Source organism: Furipterus horrens, unplaced genomic scaffold (genome assembly GCF_987537825.1).
Source record: "Furipterus horrens unplaced genomic scaffold, mFurHor1.1.pri manual_scaffold_4, whole genome shotgun sequence".
Classification (NCBI taxonomy): Eukaryota; Metazoa; Chordata; class Mammalia; order Chiroptera; family Furipteridae; genus Furipterus; species Furipterus horrens.
In genome coordinates, this window is record NW_028327174.1 from 66615378 (window position 1) to 66641256 (window position 25879).

Genomic DNA, 25879 nt, shown 5'->3' on the forward strand with positions numbered 1-25879 from the left:
TTCTGGGCATCCAGATTATTGCCTCAACCAACACACACACATACACACATACATACACATATACATACTCTCTCTCTCTCAGTAAAAACTAAAGGTAGAATCTGGAAAGGAACATACACATTGTGTAACAAGAAGAAAACAGATGTTGGAGGAACTTCATACACATGACAGCACTTTTCAAATTTTATAGGTAGTATTTCACATATGATTGTGGACATCCCTAAAGAGTACATGGTAGGATAATCTCCATTGTGCAGACAGGATACAAACACCTCAGGAGAGGCACACTGGCTTATCCAGAATCCAGAAGAGGTAAGAATGTGGGGTTGAGTCTGAACACAAGTCTGTTTTTAAGCAGGCACACTGGCTATGCCAGACTTCCCAGGAAGCTGTGGAGAGAACACTGTTAGTGAAATTATGTAAAGATATGTCTTGAATGGACAAGGGGGCATAGAAGTCACATGGTTCTCACCAGATAACAACACATAACAGAAGTTTGTTACCCAAGTTGATGGGTTTTAGAGAGAGTCTTAGAGAGAAAACAGGTCTGAGTGATCAACTGGTTTGGCATTGACTTTTCATAACCAAATTTTGAAAATAACATTGGATTATTTTGCCATGTTCTCTGGAGTCACTTAATCCAGTCTGTACTCAAAGGGAAGGGTTTAGAAGACTACTTGAATAGCTTTAATTTGAGGAAGTAACTCAGGAAAGAAACTTCAGGAAGTAAAGTCACTTCTTTGGTAACCGACACCAACAGAACTTGGAACCCCTGTTACCAGGCACCCACATTCTAGTAACAGCCCCAGAGGCAGTTCACTTGGCAAGAAACAGATAAAGATGTGGTCTTGAAGTTTTCCATATTCCCAGGGCTCTGGCTAGTGGAAACCCCAAAATTGAAGGTCTTCTCAGATGCTACAGACATTGACTGTATCCTCTTCCACAAAATCTCTGGCCATTTCCAGGAGGTCTCTTAAGGTAATACTAGGTGACCAAGAACAGGCCAATGCAAGCCACATTACCTCTGTGAACCCTTTGTGGGCAACTCCTACAGACTCTCCTCTATGTGCTGGAAAGAGGGACATGAAGACAGGGCCCGCCCTGGCCGGTAATAGGTTGTTGTGCAGTACATAACCTGGTGGTCAGGTCCAAATCACATCTCACATTAGGCTTGCAGAGTAGAAATGGGGATTGCTGCTGGGCCTCTCAACTGTGCCAATGCACCTGTGAGGCCCTGAAGCTGTCATGTCTCTTCTCTCTTTGGTGGACGTCTGTGTCGACTATAGTGTGTATGTGTGTGTATCTTCACCATCAAGAATTGGGCCTGTCTTTTACCTGGAGTTGTGGGTGATGCAGTAATCACAATAGTGCCAGAACACATGCGTGGTGACAGTACACATGCCTAAGGTGGTAGGCACAGTGGGTTATTCAAGGAGATCAGAAATGTACCCTTGAACTAAAGAGGGAAACCACATATCAGGACAATCAGAAAAGCCAGACCAGGTCTGTCCTGGCTTGAGGTGCATTGGGCAGGAAAATCATTGTAAAAGGCCAGGCAGACCACACAGCAGCCTATTCTTTATGGTCTCACATCTAAGTGGCTCCAGAGTGACTCAATTTCAAGTATATTCTCAAACCTGTGATCCTGAATCCCACACTGACTCTCTGTGCAGTATGTGCCACATCTTCACTCTCAGGTGCTGGTCTATGGGCCTGAAATATTCCAGAACCAAGGTGTGGACTGTGCTCTCACACAGAGTGGAGGCCTGCTGTAGGCAGGATGCCTGTTTATTAAAATCATAACCTTAACTCTCTTCCACTACAAGTATAACTATTTTATACTGTTCTGATCTTGTTGATATTTCAGGATAGAAATAAATCGGTTTACGTTCCCCAGAGTAAAGCAGACTCAGTGCTTCGAGGGTAGCAGACAGTATGGACCCAACTGCGGCTGTGCTGACAGGAGATCGCCCATTTGGACAGACTTCCACTGAGTTCTGCTCAACACCTTCATCGTGTCTCAGAAATTCAGTGACATTTCCTCAATGTTATTAGTAGATCACTTGCTACTCAAAGAATCATATCAGAAAGAAGGGGCCACACGTTGGACAATTACCTCTAATACATTACACAGAGGGTCAATTTTATTTTTCACAGATGTTTTCACATGCTTGGAGGGATGGAGAAAAGGACAGAGGTAGACACAGACATGAGTTGGACACATAATTTTACATGTCTATTTTTGTTACAAGGGATATTTTCCTCTCAGTGGCTCAACCTAGAATTGGTTCTGGTAGTGGATTCCCATTTGCTTCCATATGAAAATCATGAAGAAAAGCAAGTAAATAAATGCATTCAAGAAATCCTCTGAGATCAGAAAACGCTTCCTGAAGAACAGCTAATATAGGCACCTTGGAGCCAGAGCAGTGTCATTGTCCCAGCAGACACACACTGCCCCCTCGTGGCCTAGTGAGAAATGACACAAGTGCTGCAGATAACTGTTCTGTCAGCAACAGAAGCCAACGCCAGAATGAGATCTTTTCAGGGTACTTTTACACCACATTACATTCTGCAAGATTCAACGTTTATGGAGTGAATTCCAGTGAAATTCATTGTCCTGGCATTTCTCGCTGCAAAAAGCATAAGACAGTTGTCAAGTGCAGTATTTCAGGAATTATTTGTGAGAGCTTGAGGGTCTCACCAAAGAGAAGAAAAATGTGTTGGAAATAATTTGTCTACCTCACCACTCTATGTGCTTGTTTTAAACATGTTATTAGTATAACAACAAAAACATATTTGTGAAGTCCTCCTGATCATATCAACAGGAAAATTTTTTTTTAATTGGAAGATTACAACTCAACATGTCTCTATAACGCCCTCTAAATTTGTAGTTTTAAAAAATGGGATTACCCTATATTCCTGAACAGTTTTTCACTTCATATAAGCCATTATCCGATCCCTACTGACTTCTCCAAATATGTGCTTCACTGCTGCATAGCGCTCATTCTAAAATCCTGTACATGAGTGAGTGACCTGCTTCTATGGTTCCTGCTGCCACCTTCCTTCAGCCACCAAGTCCCCTTTTTCTTTGAATGTGGAGTTAACCTGCAGCCATCCCAGGCAGCTTCCAAATCTAGAATTATTTACTGAACTTCCAGAGCCCTTCTGCTCAATCATTTTCTCCCAGGATGGCAGGCACTTCACACCATGTTTTATCATCTTCATTCAATGGGGTGCTTCTCAAAAGCCAACTGCTGCTCAATCTAATTGTACTTTAGCCCTTAGTATGGTGGTTGGAATATGGTAAATATTTATTACTGATTTAAAAACATTATAAATATGAATGAGTTACTCACTGTGGCAGACAATTTTAGCTCCATTGAAATTATTTTTTCTCTTGAGGCCCAAGGCTGAACTGCCTCTTCCAGCCTCTCTTGTAGCCACATGACAGTTTCATTTGTTGCCAAAGCAAGAAGAAAGAGACTCACATGTGACAATGCAGACCTGGCCTGTAATGTCCTTCCTCATACATTTCTCCATGGTTTCCTCACTCTGCTAATAGATGCAGAAGACATGGGTGTCCCAAGGATGGAGAAGCCATAGGGTGGAAGAACTCTTGTTTCCTGAGTGCTCCCATGAAAGTGTGCAGTCTCTCCAAACTCAACACCCATCCAGCAATGGTACTTGCGATCATACATAGTGACATGCTGTGAATTATGGGAGTCACATGGTCAGGCAGCATAACCTGAAATGTAGACCTGGATCAGGCTGCTCCTCCAGCAGCCGTCAGGTGCCAAGACACAGCCTTGAGGATGGACACCTGCTAGTAAGTGCTGGGGTAGAGAGACGATGGCCTCCTCTTAGGGTGGGCAGTCAATGCCCAGCAGGGACTGTCCATGTCCATGGTTCTCACCCATGATAACAACAGGAATCACCTTCTTGCCTGTGCCTGTATCCTCCTGGGTTTTCTGCTCTGTGTAGAAAATCCAATGAGAAGGAAACCACTAGCTTTGCCTTAAAACACTGTATGAACCCAGATGAGTCATCTCCCATTCCTGGAACACTTCTTTGTATCCACCATAGAGGATGAAGGAGTGACATCCACCAAAGTATTCTGAAGACCTTGAGCTTTGATGCACCTCACATTTATGTCATCCTCCAGCAGTCATGGACCCACAGTTTTTCTATGAGGAACTACCCTTCCTCCCTTGGTTTATAAGTGAGACAGAAAATGCTTTTCTCGCTGCAAAGCATGAAGGCCTGCAGAGCCATTGGAGCGCCTCAATGCTTTGAGGAAGGACAGACGGTGCTTCTGGTGCCCCCACAACACTGGTCAGGGAAAGCTGAAAACATAAATAGCCTCTTGGCTTTCTGCAAGTTCCAGCAGCTTACTGTATGACCCACCACTGTACAATTAGTTAATGTAGGCCACACAAGGCACGGTTGAATCTGCCAATGTGATTAGGTTTAGAATCAAAGTCACCATGGACCTCAGCCTACTCCACATCAGATGAAACATCTTCCACTGGGGACTCACACTGGTACAAACAGCCACACATAACCACTCACATAAGAGGAGAGGTCACTGAGGCATGAGTTCAGAGTAAGGATGAAGCCTGAATAGATAACAAGGAAAAGAGAAAAAAAGAAGTCTTGGGTACAGCATAGAAAATACTCTCAATAATATTGTAATAACTATTTATGGTGCCAGTTAAGTACTGGAAGTATCAGGGAATACTTTATAAAATATATGATTGTCTGAACACTATGCTGTATACCTGAAACTAATACAAAGTAAATTTGAATGTAAACTTAAATTGAAAAAAATTAAAATTTAAGAAAATAGTTGGAGAATGCTCCGCTCTGAGGAAGCAGCATCATTCTACCAGGACATGACCAGAATCCACAGAATGGGGAGTGTGAAGATGCAAGGGTGACAGGAATTTGGACCCCCAATGCCTCAGGGTCCCTGGTGGGGATCATGCCCAGGGCAGGTAGAAGATGAGAGGGCCTACGGTCTGAAACCTACAAATCTGCATAAAAATAACTCAGTAATCTTTGTCTTCTCCTTTACTACCATCTTCATAATGGAAGGAGTTGATGTAGAAAAGATCTCAATTACTTCCCCTAAAACTATGAGCACTGGCAGAGGAAAACCTGCATCCCACAGACTCAGGAATGTCACTGGAGTTTCTCTGCCTATGACCCCCTAGGTTCCCAAGGACAGGGAATATGCTTTCTATGCTCTGGAATTTTTTCTGAGCATAGAGAGACTAGTGCCTTGGAAGTCAAGGACTGGGTCTGTAGTAGCCAGTGGCAGAGCACTGGACTGCTCATTCTTGGATTCGGGCAAAGATCACTTGGCCTGCGTCTCAGCACCTGCTTTAGAAAGAGAATCCATATCACCTCCACAATCCTAGTGAAAGTCCCCATAAGTGAACTAGTCATCCCAGAGCAATGTGAACAGAAGAACAACATGCCACCTGCTATTTTGTCCCCTGGAACCCCGGAGAGCCCAAGGCTTAAAAACTCACGAAAAAGGTGTGTTGGGCTCTGTGACTTTCCTGCTCCGGGTGCAGTGCTACTGATGACCACTAGGGGCGCCCTAAGTCCAGTGGGTTCAGGCGAAGCAATGGTGCAGGAGTGTCACCTGGCCCCTTGCTTTTTGTTTGTTTGTTTGTTTGTCTTCTGTTCAGGCATGACATGCACCTCTTAATATTAGTATCTCTTCCTAATATCTGGTCTGGTTAGCGGTGGAATGGATCATCTCATGTCTTGTTTCAGCAACCAAGCCCTGAGCAAGTGAAATGTGCCATTGCTAAAATAAATCAACAGCATCCCTGCCCTATAAGCACTCACAGTCTGGAGGGGAAGATGGACAGATTCACTAAATAAAACAACACAGAGGCACAGGTGCCACTAAGGAATGCAGTAGGGTGCCACCAGGAGTGCTGGGCTCCCTCAGGTGAGGGGGTCTGAAAAGGCTGCACTAAGTTTGAGATTTATATTTTTAGCTGCACGGCAAATAAGAGCTGGCCCTATATATGTCTGGGAGTATTTATCCTGAATAAAAGCCACAACTGACACCTGGTGGCTCTCAGGCAGGCCGGGGAACTCGTGAGGCTAGAGAAGGTCACTATCTGCTGGGAAGAGGTGACAGTACACAGCAGAGCTCCCCTCCTGGCTCAGGTGTTCTCCCAGGGGCTGGACTGCCTTTTATGACCTGAGGGCAGGCCTCCTTGGTTGGGGGGGCAGACTGGGACAGGCTGGGGACCTGGGAGGAGGGAGGAGGAGGAGCTGTGGGCACAGGGGTTAGGAGAGGATCCCGGGATCTGAGGGTTGGGTGGAGAGGGCTGTCTGTGCCCTGGGGAGCGAGAAGAGCACCCACCATGGTTGATGCTGGAGAACAAGGTCTGGGCCGGGATTGGGTTTTACCCAATTCCTGCTGTGGCACAGATGAAGGTGCCACAAAAGCTGTAGTCTAGTCGGGGGGATCTCCCCATGCCGAGGTCCTAACCCCCCATGCCGAGGTCTTTAGGACTTAAGTGCACTCACCTGCTGACCTCCAACACCTGTCCTTGGAGGGTGTGCTACAGGGCTCTTAATACACCAGAGTCACCTTTTACAGGTGATGCCACCTCCTTGTGCTTCTGTTTCCCTGCAAAAAAAAAAAAAAAAAAAAAAAAAAAGCCACAACTGAGCAGAGATTGAAATTAAAAATGTGTTTGTATAGAGAGGGGATCAGTAAAAAAAAAAAAAAAAAAAAAAGCACTGTGGAGGCAGGGAGCTTGGAAGAAGGGTGTAGAGAGAAATGAGCAGGGTTAGAGCCCGGTGTAGGTACAGCCACATACATAATCTATTGCTGTGTAAAAGCATCGCCACACACTTGGTTTCTTAACCAACAAAGATGAGTATTTTCTCACCATTTCTTTGGATGAGAAACCCAGCCCAGCCCAGCCCAGCCCAGTGGATGCTTCTGTCAGTGTCTTGATTTCCTGGGGCTGCAGTCTCAATGTGGGCAGGATGCACTTCACTCAGGGTTTCGGCTCACCCAGGGTGTACTCATGGGGTTCAGTGTGGATTGAAGAGCTGACTTGCTCTTTGTCTGCTCATCTGCCTCAGAGTAAAGCCACATGGCTCTCACCAGATAGCAACACATAACACAGAAGCTCATTTTCAAGGCTGACAGGTTGGAGAGAGTTCTAAGAGAGAAAACAGGTCTGAGTGACCCAGTGGTATGGCATCGACTTTTTATAAGCACATTTTGGAAATAACATTGGGTCATTTTGCCATGTGCTCATTAGTCACTTAAACCAGTCTGAACTCCAGGGGAGCCAGTTACAAGAGGATGTGCCAACAATAAAGTGAGGACCATGAGGAGCTGCTGAGAAGTCCATAGTGGGGGTGGCCTTGAAAGGTTCATGCCTTTCTCAGAACCACAGACAGGCCAGAGTGCCGACCAGGTAGGAAACCTACCATTTGTTATCAAAGTGGAGTCCTGGCAGCACCTAGACCTCCTCAACAGTGCTGGAAAAGGCTGTACTGTTTTTATCATGTACAGACATGGAGGCGGCATGACCCCTGCCAACACCTCACCCAGTGTGGATTCAGTCGGGACCCCTTTATGCTGAGTTCACACTTATGCAGTTCAGAATTTCATTCCTCACTTAATACTTGGGAAACTGATGCCCACATAGAGACAGTGTACATGACGAGCAGACTCCAGAGGTAAGGATGAGATCCAACCTGCAAGGTTAAGGCTCTAGCCCTTCCCATAGTTAAAGTTTTTCTTTAATCCAAACATTTTGGGAAGCTCTTAACTATCCCTCCTTAGGCTGGGACATTTGGAGGGCACCAGGTTATTGGACACAAAATATAAACACACACACACACACACACACACACACTAGAAGTAAAAATTAGGGGTAGGATCTAAAAAGAAGCATACACAAGGTAAAGTGAAGAAAATAGAAATTGGAAGCACTACCTACATAAGACAGCACTCCTCCAACTTTATAGGTAGTATCCAATATGTGATGGTAATATCTCTAAAGAGTGCTTGCTAAAATAATCTCCATTGTGTGCACAAGTGACAGGCAGGCCATGAGAGGCACAATGGTTTATCCAGAATCCAGAAGAGGTAAGAATCTCAACATGAGTGTGAACACATGTCTGTTTTAGAGCTTGGACCCTAGATGCACCAAACCTCAGGCAGCTGTGGAGAGAGGAGTGTTTGTGAAACTATGTAAAGATATGGTCTTGCATGGATGAGGGGGCTTAGAAGTCAAGAGCCAACCCATACATTGAAGCCTGATCTATGACAGAGGAGGCATTGAAAAGCCACAGGAAAAGATATTTTAATCAATAGTCTTGGGGCAAATGATTTTCCATTTGGAAATAATACAATTTGATTTTCACTTTACACCACACACAAAAATCAATTCAAGTTGAATTAAGATTTTAAAATATAAAATATAAAAAGAAAACCCTGGAAGCATTAGAGAAAAAATAAGAATATTTAATGAATATATATCATCATCCCTAAATCAATACAGCATTCTATGTTACTTTTAAAAAATATTTTAAATTATGACAAAGTTTTGTTATTTAAGGGTAAATGTGAGTTTTGGAATTAGCTAAGAGCCATGTAAAGTTCATTTTAATCAGAACAACATAAAGTTAATTTTAATCACATGGGACCTCTCAAATCTGCCAAACTTCTTTTTAAAATGTTCTAGTTTCTCCTTAGCTTTGGAGATAAAGTGTTTACTAAAAATGCCTACACAAGTAAAACTGTACAGGACCACTTAACTCTTCATTCTTTTACATAAAGAAAATTTACCTAGTTTAAGCTGTGGCTACTTTTATTTTTTCCTTACTTTTAATCAAACAAAATTAATGCAATTAATAATAGATATAGTAGGGAACTTCTGGCCAAGATGGAGGTCTAGACAGACACGCTGCATCTCCCTCCACAGCTAAGAAGGAATACAATTACCTCAAAACTAGAAACAACCAGCCCTGGCTGGTGTGGCTCAGTGGAATGAGTGCTGGCCTGAGAATGAAAGGGTCACCAGTTCAATTCCCAGTCCAGGCACATGCCTGGGTTGCAGGCCAGGTCCCCGGTAGGGGGCGCATGAGAGGCAGCCACACATGGATATTTCTCTCCCTCTTTTTCCCTACCTTCCCCTCTCTCTGACAATGCATAATTAAATAAAATCTAAAAAATAAAAAATAAAACAATAAAAAACTAGACACAACCAGAAGTTCCAGAAAATCAAGCTGCATGGAATGCCAACAAACAAAAATATAAAGAAGAAATACTCATCCAGACAGGTAGGAGGGGCAGAGAGGATGTGGTGTGATGGTGGCAGTGGCAGCGGCAGTGGTAAACCAGTGGAAAGTGCAGTCACACATTTTAAAAGGTGGGGAGGGACACCTGGGGAGCTCTCCCAGCACCAGACCAGACCATGCAGTTCACAGTCCCAGCACCAGGGAAAAGAAAGTCTCATTGCTACTGATTGTGCAAACCAGTGGGATTGGGGTGGAGGAAGAAACTGCTGGTCTCTCAGCAGAGACCACTTGTTTAAAGGGCCCCCACAGTCATAGAACATCTGCAAACCCACTCTGGGATGACAGTCAGGAAATAGCTAGAGGCGCCAGGCCCATACAGAAGTGGGAGAAGTGCCTGGAAAAGGGACAAGTGCTGAGCAAACAGCATTCTTCCCTCTCAGACCCCTTCCCCACATACAGCGCCATAATGTGGTGTATTGAGTTGCCCTCTATTGATGAATACCTAAGGCACTACCCCTTACAATGTAACAGGAGCAACAGCTCTACCTAAGACACAGAGGCAAACAAACACAGGAGCCTGTCAAGATGAGGAGACAGAGAAGTATGACCCAAAAGGGGGAACCGATCAAGGTTCCAGTGGGAGAACTACGCGAAGAGGAAATAGCCAACCTCACAGATGAGGAGATAGCCAACCTAACAGACATAGAGCTCAAAACACTGGTGATAAAGATGCTCACAGACTTGACAGATATCCTTAAGTACAGCAAACGCATAAGGGAAGAAGCGAAGGCTATGCTAAGTGAAATGAAGGAAAATCCACACAAAACCAACGGTGAAGGGAAGGAAACCAGGGTTCAAATCAATGATTTGGAACATAAGGAAGAAAAAACAGTCAACCACTACAGAATGAGGAAACAAGAATTGAAAAAAATGAGTAGAGGCTTAGGAACCTCTGGGACAACTTTAAACGTGCCAACATCCGAATCATAGCAGAGCCAGAAGGAGGAGAGGAAGAGCAAGAAATTGAAAGCTTATGTGAGAAAATAATGAAGGAAACCTTCCCAAATTTGGCAAAGGAAACAGACATACAAGTCCAGGAAGCACAGAGTTCCAAACAAGCTAGATCTAAAAAGGAAAACATCAGGACACATCATAATTAAAATGCCAAAGATTCAAGATAAAGAGAAAATCTTGAAAGCAGCAAGACAAAAGCAGAGCATTACCTACAAAGGGGTGCCTATAAGACTATCAGCTGACTTCTCAAAAGAAACTTCGCAGGCAAGAAGGGATTGTCAAGAATTATTCAAGGTGATGAAAAGCAAGGACTTACAACCAAGATTACTGTACTCTATCCAGCAAAGCTATCATTTAGAATGGAAGGGCAGATAAAGTGCTTCCCAGATAAGGTAAAGATAAAGTTCATCATCAGGCCATTATTATATGAAATGTTTAAGGACTTACTTAAGAAAAAGATCAAAATTATGAACATTAAAATGGCAACAAACTCACAACTATCAACAACTGAATCCAAAAAATAAAAACAAAATCCAACAAAGCAAACAAGAATAGGAACAGAATCATAGGTATGGGGATCATTTGGATGGTTATCAGCTGGAAGGGGGAAGGGGGAGAAATGGGAAAATGGTGCAGGGATTAAGAAGCATAATTGGTTGGTACAAAATAGACAGGGGAATGTTAAGAATAATATAGAATAGGGTGAAGCCAAAGAACTTATATGCATGACTCATGGACATGAACTAAGCAGGGGTGGGGTTGCTGGAGGGAAGGAGGGTACTGGGATTAGGGAAGCAAAGGGAAAAGAAACTGGGACTACTCGTCATCGTCGGCAGCCGTCCCTCTCGAGAGACGATGGTGTAGCTTCTTAAGAGTCTATCTGCACCGCCGAGAATGGCTGTGCAGTCCGACTCGGGAGTGACACGGTATCTGTCTCCTCCCGTGTTGAATCGACATCTTGCGATGACGCTGGAGTGTCCTCTCCAGTGAAGCTGAAGCTACAGAGCCTGGGCAGGGTGATATGGAGGGTCTGCTGTTGCCCATGCAGCAGACTCCCCCTCTCTTCGCAGCTGAAGGGTCCAAGGGAAAGACGGAGTCAATACAGCTTGGCTTCAGGTGCGCCGCAGGAGTTGCCGGTGTTGACTACGACGTCAAACCGCCTTAGGGACTCCGGCTCCGGATTTTCTGTCGGGGTTTACTCCCTTAGCCTTTCCCCTGAAGAGGTATGCCGCAAGGCAGCGGAGGTTTTTTGGAGTCAGAGTTTTCCTTCTCTGATGTGCCCTGACTGGAAGATCGAACCAGCGACACTTAGCTCGCAGGCCGACGCTCAATCCACTGAGCCAAACCAGTCAGGGGTACTGGGACTACTATAACAACATAATCAATAAAACATACTTTAAAAAAGTAATGCACATAAAGTACCATGCACAAAGTAATGTTACAGTAAATGGTAGCTCTTACTGTCACCTTCTCCCAACGCCTGCCACATATCTACCATATAAATATTTATCAAATAAGTGACATCAGTGATAGGTTGTACTCTGGTGGGGCCCAACTCTGCAGTTCGTCCTCCGGAGTTAGACGCTGTAGCCAAGGTAAAATTAACAGACAAAACTCCTCTCCAGCTTGTCCACAGTGCTTAACTACAATTCCCAGGATGCACTCACACTCCGTAGTTGCAGTGTACCCTAGGAAAGCAGTCTCTGGCTCTCCCTTGGCCAGGTAGGAGAAGCGCTATAATTTGGGAAAATACGCGGGTTCTAGCGTAGGCGCGCACAGAGACTGCGCAGATCTCCTCGTCTGAGTCCCTAGGAACTGATTTTGAGTACAGGAAGTTTAGCCGGAAGGATTTAAGGACCGTTCCACTTCCGGTAACGCCGGGCGCGATTAAAGATGGCGTCCTCCAAGCCGAACGCGCCAACTATAGCGGCTGGAAAAAGAGAATTTCGTAATCAAAAGCCGAAGCCAGAGAACCAAGGTAAGGTTGTGTGAGAACCAAAGCCTGGGCTTGGGTGTTTAGTTGCGATTGCTTGCTTCGCTTGCTGGGAACGTGTAACGCCGCCTTGAGTCTGTTCTCTAAAGTTGAGTACATACCAATAATTGCTGGTTTTTATGGTTATTGGCCGGGCCTGCAAAACCGTCTGGTGGATATGATGTCGGTCACGTGTTTCTAACTAATCCCTTTTGCTAAGGGACCCCAAAGTGAAGTTGTTGCGGACTTCGTCTTCTGTAATATGATGAGGATTAAGAAATTTTGCAGAGCGTTGCAAGCCCTGAGACTTGGCGGCGATGGCTGGAAGTCGTTAACAATGAGTGATGGGGTAGGTAGGAGTAGAAGGTCGTTATGTATTTGAGGGAATATTGATAATGAAGGAGACAGACATAGTGATAAATGAGAAGGAGATATCTGGCGTGTCCTGAACGCTAGTTTGTTAGTTCGTGAAGAAATTTTGGAAAATTTATCATTATTCTTGCTTGTCAGATTGCTAAAATACTAGACGATATGGCTCCTTTTAGACTGCCTTGCTTTGAAATTGCTCTCCTGTTTTGTTTCATGCAGGTTTTATCCATTTTCTTCAGTATGAAAGGAAGAGAAGCTAAAGAAATAGCCTAGGGCTTCAGCAGCTGTTCTTATTGAAGTGTTAAAAACCTTGAACTCTCATTCTACAGGCATTAGAAAGCTATTAAAGGTGTTTTTAAATTATGAGCGTACATAGCAGAGTACAGTATATGTACAGTTTAAAGAATAAAACCTACACGTGAGAAAGGAGCCTCAAACCATTGAACAGAATAAATAGCATTACTGTACCTCAAACGCCCCCTACAAGCACCTCTCGGATCATTATATTCTTTTTCTTTCTGAGACATGAAGTTACTGTTCTAAATCATGTTGATCATTTTGTTCTTTTCTTTCATAATCTTTACCATATATGCACAAAGCGTTTTAATTTTGCCTGTTTTTTGAATTTTACATGAATGCGAGAGGATTGTAGGCATGGTTCTGTATCCTGCTTCTTAGGCTTAACTTTATTTTTGTTATTTAATCAGGGTAGTACTTGAAGCTGTAGTTTTTTTTTTCTTTTCACTACTGTATTATGTTCCGTTGTGTGTGAACATATACTAATTTATATTTTCATTCTACCATTGGTGGACATTTGCATTGTTCCTATTGTTTGCTATTACAAAAAGAATGCTGCTATAAACATCCTTGTACATATCTCTTGGTTTACATGTTCAAGAGTTTCTCTATGTTATATATATATATATATATATACATATATGGATTGGAATCCTAGAAGTGTAGTGTATGTGCAGGTGATGCTAAATCTTTCCCAAAGCTTTGTGCCAGTTTATACTGCCACTAGCAGTGGATGGGAGTTCTCACTGTTCTACAAATACAGTAACACTTGGTATTATCAAAATTATGAACTTCTGTCATTTTGTTAAGTATGAAATGGTGCCTAGTTCGGGTTTTAATTTGAACTTTTCTTATTACTAATGAGGTTGCACATCTTTTCACATGTTTTGGGTCCATTTGTATTTCCTCTATTGTTAAACTCCTTTGTTTTTTTTTGTTTGTTTTGTTTTGTTTTTTGCCAGTTTCTAAATTCATTGCCATTGAAGTGGTTAAAATGGGTAGGGACTTGGTCAGATGCATATTTTAAGCAATGACAGTTGTAGATTTCCATATTTTTTTTTTTTAGGATACTGGAAAGTGAATGATATATGAAGATTAGCTAATTTGCTGTGATTTCAATCAGAAATAGTAAAGTGGATGTGAGAACAAAGCAGATTTACCTAACCGGGGTGGATAACATGGACTATAAAGACCTGCTTCTCAGACTTTAGTGTGTATATAAATCTCCTGATGAGATTGTTAAAACAGATTCTTGGGCCTCATCCCAGAGATTGAGATTCAGTAGATCTGGGGTGGAGGCCAAGAATTGCACTTTTAATACTCTCGCAGTTTATGCTCATGCTTCAGGCCTGTGATCGTACCTTTGAGTGATACTGATTTAAGTTATAGTTGTTGGATTTAAGAGGTTCCTGAAATCCAAGGTGAGGAGTTTTAATGAATGATGTGGGAGATAATTTATGGCCCTTCAGAGGCATTTTGTTTTAATGAAAGGAGACCTTAATGTAACCTTAGACAAGTCGCTAAAATTTTGGACTGAATGTCTTTTATAAAATGGGAAAAATAATACTGGTTCTTTCTTCCTTTCACAGTTGTCATGAAGGGTATACAGAAATAAGACATGGGAAAACTTTGGAAAACCTCAAACCCTATACCAGTGGTTATTAACTGAAAGTGTACACCAGATTATCAGCTTTTAAAAGTTTTATGCTCATGCACACACATGCGAATGTAATATATACATATATACACACATAATCACGCTTCACTTCAGTAAAATTTGAAAGGTTACTTATATTTAAAATAGTCTTGTAAACAAAATGGTATTTAAATCTTCAACTCTTAACACAATAGAGTGCAATGGAAATTCCTGAGTACCCATTATCTGTCAGGCATATGCTAATTAGTGTGGCTCCAAAGGGATCCCTTCCATTGAGGAACTTTGCTTTATAAGGCAACTGAAATGTGTACAAATAATTTTAATACAGTGTGTTGATGATGATAGAGGCCTGTTTTTTGATTCTTGAATAATATAAAAAGCATAGGAAGAGGGCCTTGGCCAAGTGGTTTAGTAGGTTGGAGCATCATCCTGTGCACCAAAACATTGTGGGTTCACTCACCAGTCAGGATACATACACAGGTTGCAGGTTCAATCCCCAGTCAGGGCGTATGGCAGACAACTGACTGATTGATCCATGTTTCTCTCTCTCTCTCTCTTTCTCTCTCTCTCTCTCTCTCTGTCTCTCTCATCAGTAAATATATAATATATCCTCGGGTGAGGATTTTTTTTTAAAAAAAAGCATAGGAGAGGAAATGCAAGGAGAGTACTGGAAGCTTATAAATGCATGCCTGTAAATGTCCAAAAGTAGGCTAAAATCTAATGTGTACATTTTTTTCCTGTAGATGAATCAGAACTTCTCACTGTTCCTGATGGTTGGAAGGAACCAGGTTTTTCCAAAGAGGACAATCCCAGAGGACTCTTGGAGGAGAGCAGTTTTGCAACTTTGTTCCCCAAATATAGAGAGGCTTACCTGAAAGAGTGCTGGCCATTGGTACAGAAAGTGTTGAATGAACACGTATGCATATTTTATATATTTTTTTGAGATTTTGCCCCTGCTTATACCTTTACTTTTGAGTAAATGTATGTGTGCTGGTGGGTTTTTTTTAAGTGCTATCTAGCATAATTGGTTAATTTGATTCCTTTGGTATTTTAAACATCCTGGATAAGCTTTATTCTTGTAATCCATTTGTTTTTAATCTTGTGAGTAATAGAGTACTTTGAAAAAGTCACAAACCTTTAAAATTGTAGGGATTTCATGGACTGTCTGAAACTCATATGTGAACTCCCAATTTTCAAAATGCCTATTCAGCGCAGTGGTAGTCACCATGTCCCGTACAGTTTGAGTTGCTTAATTTTCATTTTAAATGAAAGCTGTGGATGTGCCAGCTTTCCCCTGTTGCTGCTGCCATGCTCCTAGAGCAATGTATTTGTTTTTGTTGTTCAAACTGTGGATTGAAATCCATTTGTGGATCCAGAACTCAATTTAGTAAATATAACAAGTCTTTTATAAAATGAATGTATCACATGTGGTAAGGATCATTTTATGAAGCTTTTGGTTCATTTATATGTGTGTATATGTTTATGGGTACTAAGTTGTGGTATAAAATATATTTCTGAAACTGAGGAACTGCTCTGGAGTCGTTTGTGCCCATTGGGAATGAGGGTGGCTCACTCACTCTCTCTGGCTCCTGCTCTCTCTCTCTCGCATAAACTCATAAAGACCCAACGTTATACTGAATAGTCCATCACTCACTATGTTGAACTATTCTTCAGAATATGCTTATATGTCAAAAAATAGCATTTTTACTTGCCTTGTTGAAATCTGGTACTTTTTACTGAGAGTTGATGCATAATTTTCCAATTATTGCTTCTTTCTGAACCTATGATAATTTGATTTTACTTTGTTTGTATTTAGCTAATTCAAGCCAGATTGAAAAAAGTTCAAAAGGGAAGTTCATTTTCACCCTAAGGAGCAGATAATGGATTAGACCTAGGTCCAAAATAGGGAAGCCATACAGCTTTACATTTTTATCTTAGGTCTTAAGTATGGCCTCATTTGGATTGAGATATATTTTTTAAACTAGAGATCATCTTTATTCCAGTAAGTTCAAAGTATTCTATAGCCAAGTAAGTATAAATGGTGTCAATTGTCTGAGTTTCTATATATTTTGAAGTATGAAAGTAATCAAGCATTCTTTACATTAAGTACCCAGCTTCTTCAAGGAGGGAGTTGATAGAATTTTAGAGAGAGCCTAATTCACAGTAATTAATAGTTAGATTAGGATAGACTCTATAAATATCTAAAATTGAATTCATTTTTAGACAACTGCTTGTTTGCTCTTGCCTTTTTGTAGCACATTAATGCAACCCTGGACCTGATCGAAGGCAGCATGACTGTTTTTACAACAAAGAAGACTTTTGATCCATATATCATCATTAGGGCCAGAGACCTAATAAAACTGTTAGCAAGGAGTGTTTCCTTTGAACAGGTAAATTTACAGTTACAGAGATGTTGCTTTATTTGTGCCAACATTAGAGACAACATATAACACTGCATCCATCCATCCTTGCCTCCCTAATCCCCCCACTTCCCTTCATAGGGTTTTCATTATTCTGCTTAGATATCATTGTGGGCTTTGAAAAGAAATGTATTTGTAAAGAATACTGGTGGCCTATTTTCTTTTATTTTTTTTCAAAAGGCAGTACGAATTCTTCAGGATGATGTTGCATGTGACATCATTAAAATAGGTTCTTTAGTAAGAAATAAAGAAAGATTTGTAAAAAGAAGACAACGGCTCATTGGTCCCAAAGGATCTACGTTGAAGGTACTTTTTATCAGTAGGAAACTTGGCATATCTTCCTTTGTCATTATTTTTCCTGTGTATTTCAACTGAATTTCAACTTTTCTTTTGATATAGGCATTGGAACTGTTAACAAACTGTTACATTATGGTTCAAGGAAACACGGTTTCAGCCATTGGACCTTTTAGAGGGTTAAAGGAGGTGAGAATAAATTAATATCTTTAGTTAATTTTCAGCAAAGAAAAAATTAAATAATTTGGTTATATTGTTTTATGATTATTGTATTTTTTTAGCATGTGCTTTGTTTGATTACCTATTAGTAAATACTTCATACATCCTGGAATTTAAGGGAGTCATTGCTCCTGGACCCTAACATATTATGGCCAACCTTTGACAATTATAAAGATATCCATTTCTCAGAAGGTCTGCACACCATCACTCATTTCACTACAAATTTTAATGAGTATTTAGGCTTTTAGTTTGTAGCCACATGTGCTCGCATATCAGGGAATTGAATGGATCTTGTTATTTGCAGGAACATATAATACAGCCAGTAGAGACCAAACTCAAATATTCTTTTTTTTTAAGTTTATTTTCTTTTGTTTGAATTTATTGTAATGTTTATATAATGTTTTCATGAACATTTTTAACTTGTTATAAGGAAATCTGTGGAGCAGATACTGTTTCAGTTAACTCCTTTTGATGCTGTTATCTGAACCGGGCTGGGAGGTCTTGCTTCTTCCTTTCCCGGGCCTTTCATAGAATTCCATTGAACCTCATTCTTATAAATTACCTGCTCTTTTCTCATGGGGCGGGGCAATAATACCCTAAATACATTGAATACTTTATAGTTCTATAAAGTCTAAATATATTCAATTCTTCCAACAGACCACTTAGGTATTTTCATTTCCTCATTACAAATGAGAGAGCTGGAACAGGAAAATTGAGTGGCTGTCCCATAAAAAGTGGCAGTTTCATAATTTGAGTCCACATTTTTTGACTCAAGTTCAGCCTTCTTCACTCAAAATTGCAGTTCCAGAGAGTTGTACTAGTTCTATATGTCACATTTTAGCAGTATAATTGAGTAACTTGATTGCCCAGGGGAGTTTGACTATTATGAAAGATCTAGTAGCCACTAAGAGCAGTTGAAGGAAGTGTTATGTTCAATTTGGCAGCCACTGCCTGGTTTGTAAGATATTTTTCAATATAATAATCATCTGCTTCTACCTAGTTCATTAAAATCTTTATAAGTGACTAATTCATTTTTCTTTGCAAATTTCAGGTTCGAAAAGTAGTCCTAGATACTATGAAGAATATTCATCCAATTTATAATATTAAAGTGAGTGTTAATAATATATTGCTATAACAGTGCGTGTTATACTTCTTTTAGCTACAGAAACCTTTTTTGAAATTAAATTTTATGAAAGTTTAATATAAAAACAGATAAAGCAGAGCTATTTTGGGTAAATTAGAGGTAGAGTTTAGCCCACTTTACTCTACCCCCTTCCTGTAGTTATTTCCTTGGAAGTAACTACTGTATTGACAGGAACACTGTAATGTATTATATGGTTCTGATACAAAGAAAGGCTTCACAGAATTTGTTGTAGGTGATACTGATTCTGTTTTCTTAGATTGTGACCCTATGTATTCTATTTAAAGATTTGATCTTTCAGAATTCTGCCTTTTTCTATTAAATAAAGCCTGGAATATTTCAGATTGCTTTAAAACCTTTTTTTGGGGGGGGGGAATATTTAACACTCAAATTGTTTAGTTTACGCAAAATAGTTCTGTATTATCTCTTTTATATATTAGCCCTGTGAGAGAGATCTGTTATATCCCTGTGTGCAGTTTACGACTGTACTTGGAAATGTAACCATGGTATAATGAACTGTTTTACAATGAGTATTAAACGTTCCACTTAGATATGATGAAGTTAAGTTAAAAAGTCTCTGTTGGATTGGGGTGGAAGAACAATTTTGAATTACATCGGGACATTAGAGAAAGGTAGTCATGCATCTGATGCCTGGTTTGCATCCTTTGATGTTCCAGACTATAAAATTCAAACGAAGTGGAGGAAATGTGATAATATTGGTTTTGTCTGATCATGAGAAAGTTTGCTTTTTTCCCCTGTGATGTTTCAGGTGCTACTGAAAGCTTCCTGCTTTCAGGGAACATTATTAAGAACTTTCCCAGCTATTAAGTTAAATTTTAAGCTTTAAAGAAATAATGGTTGAAAAGCTGAATTAGTCTTTTTTATCTCAATTTATTTTAAAAATTCTGAGTTTTTTCATCTAAATTTCTAATGAGTGGTTAAAAATCAAGATTACATGTTTTTTTTTTCTTTATGGAATTACTTTAGTCCTACCCAAGAGACTAAGCACTATTTATAAGAACAATATTTATGTCTTAGTTTAAAAAAATGTATGACTTTTGAAATTAAAATTTTTACATTGTACATTGCATGACTAAAGACCTTGATGATTAAAAGAGAATTGGCGAGAGATTCTGAATTAAGATCACAAAGTTGGGAAAGATTTTTGCCACAGTTCAAGCACAAAAATGTAAACAAACGCAAGGAACCGAAGAAAAAAACTGTTAAGAAAGAGTATACACCATTCCCACCGCCACAGCCAGAAAGTCAGGTCAGTATTGAATGTTGAATTTCATTACATGAGGGGGAAACTGTTACAATCAATTTTGTCAAAAACTTTATTGAGGGTATTTTAGCTGGAATTGCTGTGTGTGTGTGTGTGTGTGTGTGCGTGCGCGCACGAAAGAGAGAGAGACTATGTAGAGATATAAGAAAACTGAACAGGCTTATTTTGGGCGAAGCGTATGGGGGTGGGGAGCTTCACATTGTGAGTATACACTATATCAAGGTGGTTGGTGTCACTCATGTCCCTGTAGCCACTAAAAAATTCTACGGTTTAGCGCAAAATGTGCTCTACTCTGCTTTAGCTTAATTCCTGTGACCATGAGCTATATGCTCCAGTTTTTAAATCTTAAATTCTAATATTATCCTTTTTCTAAGTTATGAATGCCTCATTTTGCCAACTGCCTTCTGGCTTCATTTCCTTTCCAAAATCTCCTTTTCCTCCTTGCCCATCATTGTTTCCTTTCCTGCTCCCTTTTCCTATGTCACACCTGCCCAGCAAAACTCTTAAACTTGGATCAGTCCTGAAACTTGACTTCTTTTCCATGATGTGGCTGCCAAATGTAGGTGGGGAAAGTCATACCTTTATGTTTTATCCGCTATAAAGTTATGTTTCCAACCTGGGATAGGTCCTCAGTATTTTGTGGCAGTTCTGTGAATTCTCTTAATTTTCTAGGCACAATCCCACTTCTAGCAGATGACACTGAATTTTATTTTACTGAAGTACTGAGACCATCAGTCAAGAACTCTCCCAACTTCCTCTCCTCTCACCTATCATTTTTTCCCATCTGTATCCTTTCTTTGCCTGCTCTTTAAATTCCATCTTCACTTATCTCCTGAGGGATCTTGCTTCATTATTTCTCCCTTGGAAACTGTTCCCTGTCTGCTAGTTCTTTGTGCTCAGCATGTGAACCATCCCTTTCTAGGCACTGTCTTCTCCACACTCCTGTGTCTGAATTTTTTCTGGAAAGGTTTGATGAAAGGTCAGGGGGAAAAGAGTGATGATCATCATGGTGAAAAAACAATGGAGGTGTTGGATCATGAGGTCTCCTCTGGAAAGGGAAGAAAGTGAAGCCAGGAGTAAACTGACAGCTGGGGGAAAGTGGAGTGACCCTGTCACTAAACCATGCTTCCATGACACCTGCTTTACTTCTTATGGCCTGTCCTGTAGTTAGTAGTCGTCTTATCTTTCTCCCCTACAGCTGTAAGTTTCTTAAACAGTGATGTCTCAGTTGATTTATTCTGCCATTTATTTGCAAATAATTTATCCATGCATGCCTCAGTTTCCCCATACATAAACTGGGGATAATGATAACACCTATCTCAAAGAATTGTTAATGAGAATTAAATGAAGTAGTAATTGTAAAGCACTTACACCTGTAGAGAGTTTAGAACACTGCCTTAGATATAACAATGCTATGTACATGCAGGGTAGAGCAGTTACCAGTTTCAACTATAAAGTGAATGAATGAGCTGTAGCTTTCTCTTATTAGTGCTTCATTAGTCACCAGATCCTGACAATTCTTGCTTTACGTTTTGTATGTCACTACCTTTATTCCGGGCTTCATCTCTTCTCTGTTTTTGTGTACCTTAAAAAATGCTGCTTTGCCCTGGCTGGGGTGGCTCAGTGGATTGAGCACTGACCTGTGATCCAAGGGGTCACAGGTACGGTACGCAGTTGAGGCACATGCCTGGGTTGCAGGCCGGGTCCCCACTTGGGGGTGTGTGAGAAGCAACCACACGTTGATGTTTCTCTCCCCCTCTTTCTCCCTACCTTCCCCTCTCTCTGAAAATTAGTAAATAAAATCTTTTAAAGAAAAAATGCTGCTTTGACCTCTTTACTCTTTTCAAAAATTTCAGTCACTTCTAAATCGTGTTCCACCTCCTTCACCTGACATTCAAGCTTCCTGAAAAATATTTTTCCTGTTTCCTATTACACTTTTCTGAATCCTTGACCTTCCACCCTAAGAAAGCCGTCTGTTGTGTATTCAGTGAGCACAGCACCTACTCGCCCACCTCCATGCGTTTGTGTGTGTGTTCCCTTCAGCTTAGAGTACTTTCCTCCTTTTTTCCTCACTCCCTTTGTGAGCCCACTGTCTTTACCTGATGGATATTACTTTCTTAGGAAATGATTCTCATCGACATCATTTCTGATTTAATTGTAAATACTGATTTCAACAGATTGATAAAGAATTGGCGAGTGGTGAATACTTTCTGAAGGCAAGTCAAAAGAAGCGGCAGAAAATGGAAGCAATAAAGGTAAGAAGACTATGTCTAGCTCACAACATTAATAGCAAAGTTTATAGAAACTTGAATTCTTCTTTAACTGTAAATTGTGTTTTACTAATATATTTTTTATTAATAATGTAGGCTAAACAAGCAGAAGCTCTTAGTAAGAGACAAGAGGAAAGAAACAAAGCTTTTATTCCACCTAAAGAAAAACCAATTGTGAAACCTAAGGAAGGTAAAGCTTGTTTTCCAGTTCTTGGTGTGATGATACAGTCTGTTCCGTTAAGAGTAAACCCCTAGTAAATCTCTCTGAATCTCTTTGAGTGTTAAGTAAAGAAATAACCATATCTTAGCATTTCATTAATCACCAGTCCCAGGGATAAGAGAGACTGAGGTCATTTATAATTCAGTAGCAGCTATGCCTGTGCTGAGAGCATCCCAGGCTGCTAGTCCTCTCCTGACCTCTGGACATGCTTGGGAAGGGCCTTTTGTTGTGAAAAGGATAAACCAGCACAGTGACTCCTGTAAAAATAAAAGTAAAGCCTGAGATCCCTGCTCTGCGACCGTGTCTCTCAAAAAGAGCTTATGAGAAGTTGTGCTTTTCTTCTTTTACGTGATCTGTGGCTGAAAGTTTGGTTCCTTCATTGTTAACATGGATTTCTCATCACCTGGGGCTAAAGGGCACCTACAAAATAATGGGAGGGTTTTATTCAGGAGCCATTAAACAGATGCTCAGAGGAAACACTTTCTGCCTTTCTTCTCTAGTCCTAGTCTCATTTTGACTCACCCTCTGCTCGTTTGCATTTTCTTTCCCACTAGTGACATTGTGCTGTTTATTCCTAAAGCACCTCTACGGAATGACCAGTGGCTCCCTGAGGGGAGGGTGTCACTGGCAACATTGTGTGCAGCCTATTGGTCAGAACCAGATAGAGCATTACTGTTTTATGTAGTTTCTTATCTTACATCAGTGTGAACCACAGTAAAAATACTGTATTCTGTGGAGAATACTGGTTATGTAAAAGTTAAAAATATCGTAAGCATTATATTTCCAGTTTGTACAATATGTCAGTCATGTACTTTGAAGGTAGTTCAATAGTTAGTTTAATCTCAGTTTATTAGGATTAAAAATGTAGCTGTTCCACTATAGTGGAGGCTTTAACTCTCTGTTCCTCAAGTTTCTGGGTAGTTTGTATGATGATATTTATTTTATGATTCTTTTATGCTCTAAATACTGTTCTTTAAATGGTAAGGAAGAGTTGCATTTTTCGCTGCTTTTGTTCAAGCTTTTGACATTGATTAGATGGTTGAGTTCTGTTAGAAGGACCTCTAAATACTTTCAGATTATTCTTTTTATAAAATTTTATTAGTCATTCATTGAACTAACATTTGGAAATCTTAGATGAAGATTTTGACCTATAGCTTTATGATTAGTTAATTAAAATTACTGAAGCTGTAGGGACTACATGTAATATTCTTAAGGAAATCTAATTTTAAATTATTTTAATGTGCAAGATGGGAAGTTGGCATATTAATGAGTACTCCAAAGTTCCAAAATACGGAAAGGAATATAAATAAAAATAATTTTACTTCTCGTAAGTATGATTTAACGGGGGGAATGTAGTTTTAATATAGTTGAATTCAGTAATTAGTTCAAATAACTAAACTATATGCCATTTTCATGTATACTTTCACTAATGTAATCTTAAACTATTTTAAGATTTTTCTTTTTCTCAAATTTCTTTTACACAGATGGCAGGTGTTTTATATTTTTTAACATGACCTCCTAATTATAATGGTACTCTGAAATTATTGTGCTACCTATATATTCTTTATGTTTTACTTGGTAAAATCTAAAGAATTACATATTTTGTTATATTGTGTTTTTAATTTGTCTAGCTTCTACTGAAACTAAAATTGATGTGGCTGCCATCAAGGAAAAGGTTAAGAAGGCAAAGAATAAGAAACTGGGAGCTCTTACAGCTGAAGAAGTGAAGCTTAAAATGGAAGCAGATGAAAAGAAAAAGAAGAAAAAAAAGTAACACAAACAAAACACTGAGCTAGAATTATTAAGCTATCTCATTTTGTAAAGGACTTTGAGATACTAGGGCTTTAGTTGCCTTACGTGAAAGAAGTAATACTCTGATTACTATTTTTTGAGTTTGTTTTCTTTATAAGAATGTTTAAATATACAACTGTTCTTCATAAATTATTATATTATGTGTTTTTTTAAAAATTTTATACTACAGAGTGGTATATATGTCTTTGTATACATTGCACCTAATCTGTTCCAGGCAGGCTTGGTCTAGCATGATTTTAGAAATAATTCTTTAGTTTGTTTATAAAAGATTTTTGTAATGTGGCTGTTGTAATTATTCATCAAATCTAATGTCTGATGACATTGGTTAATCTTTAAATACAGGGTGGGGCAAAAGTAGGTTTACAGTTGTGAGTACATGAAACAGGTTATTGTATTATTATTTATTATTTTTAATATGAACAACTGTGTACCTGACTTTTCCCCACCCTGTATAACTGTGTCCCACCATTTGGTTTTGAGAAAAATAAATGCAGGTATTTTCAGTGCCCTCTCCACTAATAACAAACATTTAAGTTTATTCCTTTTTGTAATCTTATTTTACATTTTGTCCCAAGATTTAACAATCATAGCAAAAAACAAACAAACAAAAAAAGGCCTATTAATTCAAATTCCTTAATTACTATTCTATTCTGAATCTGGGGAAGTGGAAAGACATCAAATGGCAAGGGGGTAGAACCAGGTATTTAGAGTTGAATCAGCATTCAACAGTTACATAGAAATGGTTTTACTATTGAAGGCCAGTGGACTTAATGTAGAATCACCTAAATCTAGTTCACTCATTTTAGGTTACTTACAAAAAGTCACAGTTGTGGCAACCTGAAAACAGTGCTTATTCATAGAAAAGTGGAAAACAAAAAGGAGTTTATTCTGTAGAGTTAGGATGTTGAACAGTTTCTTCTTTTGGTTATGGCTTTACTGGAGCAATAGTTTTTTCTGGAATGTTTTAAAATTAGAAATACACCCAGCTGCTATTTTTAAAAAGTCATATGCCAGTGAGTTTGTAAACACTTTTCCTGGATTGTATTAGTCCAGAATAATTAAATAAGGCTATTTGTGCTTGACCAAAATGGTAATAATATCACTCGGTATTGGTATTGCAGTGATTTTCAAAGGTTAATTTTTAAAGATTTTATTGTACTAACTACACTAAGTTGGTATTTTTAAAGCAACATTTTATATACATTTCATATCTAAACTTTTTATATATCACTACTGTAAATGGAAAGTCATTTTATGTACCTTATCTACCAGATAATGAATACAACATAAATTAAACATTAGAATTCTAAAATAAAAAATTAAATAGTAGTAGTACTCAATGTGAACAATTTTTTTAGAGAGGGGGGACGGGAGGGAGAAAAAGAGGGAGAGAATAAAATGTGTGTGAGAAATATCCATCAGTTGCCTCTCCCACGCCCCCAACTGGGCACCTGGACCGCAACCTAGTTGTGTGCCCTGGCCAGGAATCAAAATAGCGACCTTTTGGTTTGCGGGATGATGCTCAATCCACTGAGCCACAGCAGTCAGGGCAATATGAGCAATTTATTAAAATACTTTTCTGAAAATAAGTTTCTCCCTTAGAAGAATGATCAGG

The 25879-nt window shown here is 39.7% G+C and overlaps 1 protein-coding gene and 1 long non-coding RNA gene across 2 annotated transcripts; one reads left to right on the top strand and one right to left on the bottom strand.

Annotated features, from left to right (window-relative positions):
- Positions 1-3846: 3846 nt before the first annotated feature.
- LOC150012133 (uncharacterized) lies at positions 3847-12113 on the bottom strand. The gene is made up of 3 exons (XR_016510496.1): positions 11731-12113; positions 6556-6658; positions 3847-4616 (listed from the first exon to the last, which is right to left on the bottom strand). It is a non-coding gene; the product is annotated as an uncharacterized LOC150012133 (long non-coding RNA).
- A 48-nt stretch (positions 12114-12161) lies between these two features.
- Positions 12162-24393, top strand: KRR1 (KRR1 small subunit processome component). Its single transcript, XM_090273590.1, has 10 exons — positions 12162-12286; positions 15347-15519; positions 16859-16993; positions 17204-17329; positions 17423-17506; positions 18588-18644; positions 19777-19947; positions 22140-22217; positions 22329-22422; positions 24084-24393. The coding sequence occupies exons 1-10, from the start codon at positions 12202-12204 to the stop codon at positions 24224-24226; spliced, it is 1146 nt and encodes a 381-aa protein (XP_090129716.1). The 5' UTR covers positions 12162-12201; the 3' UTR covers positions 24227-24393.
- Positions 24394-25879: the final 1486 nt, after the last annotated feature.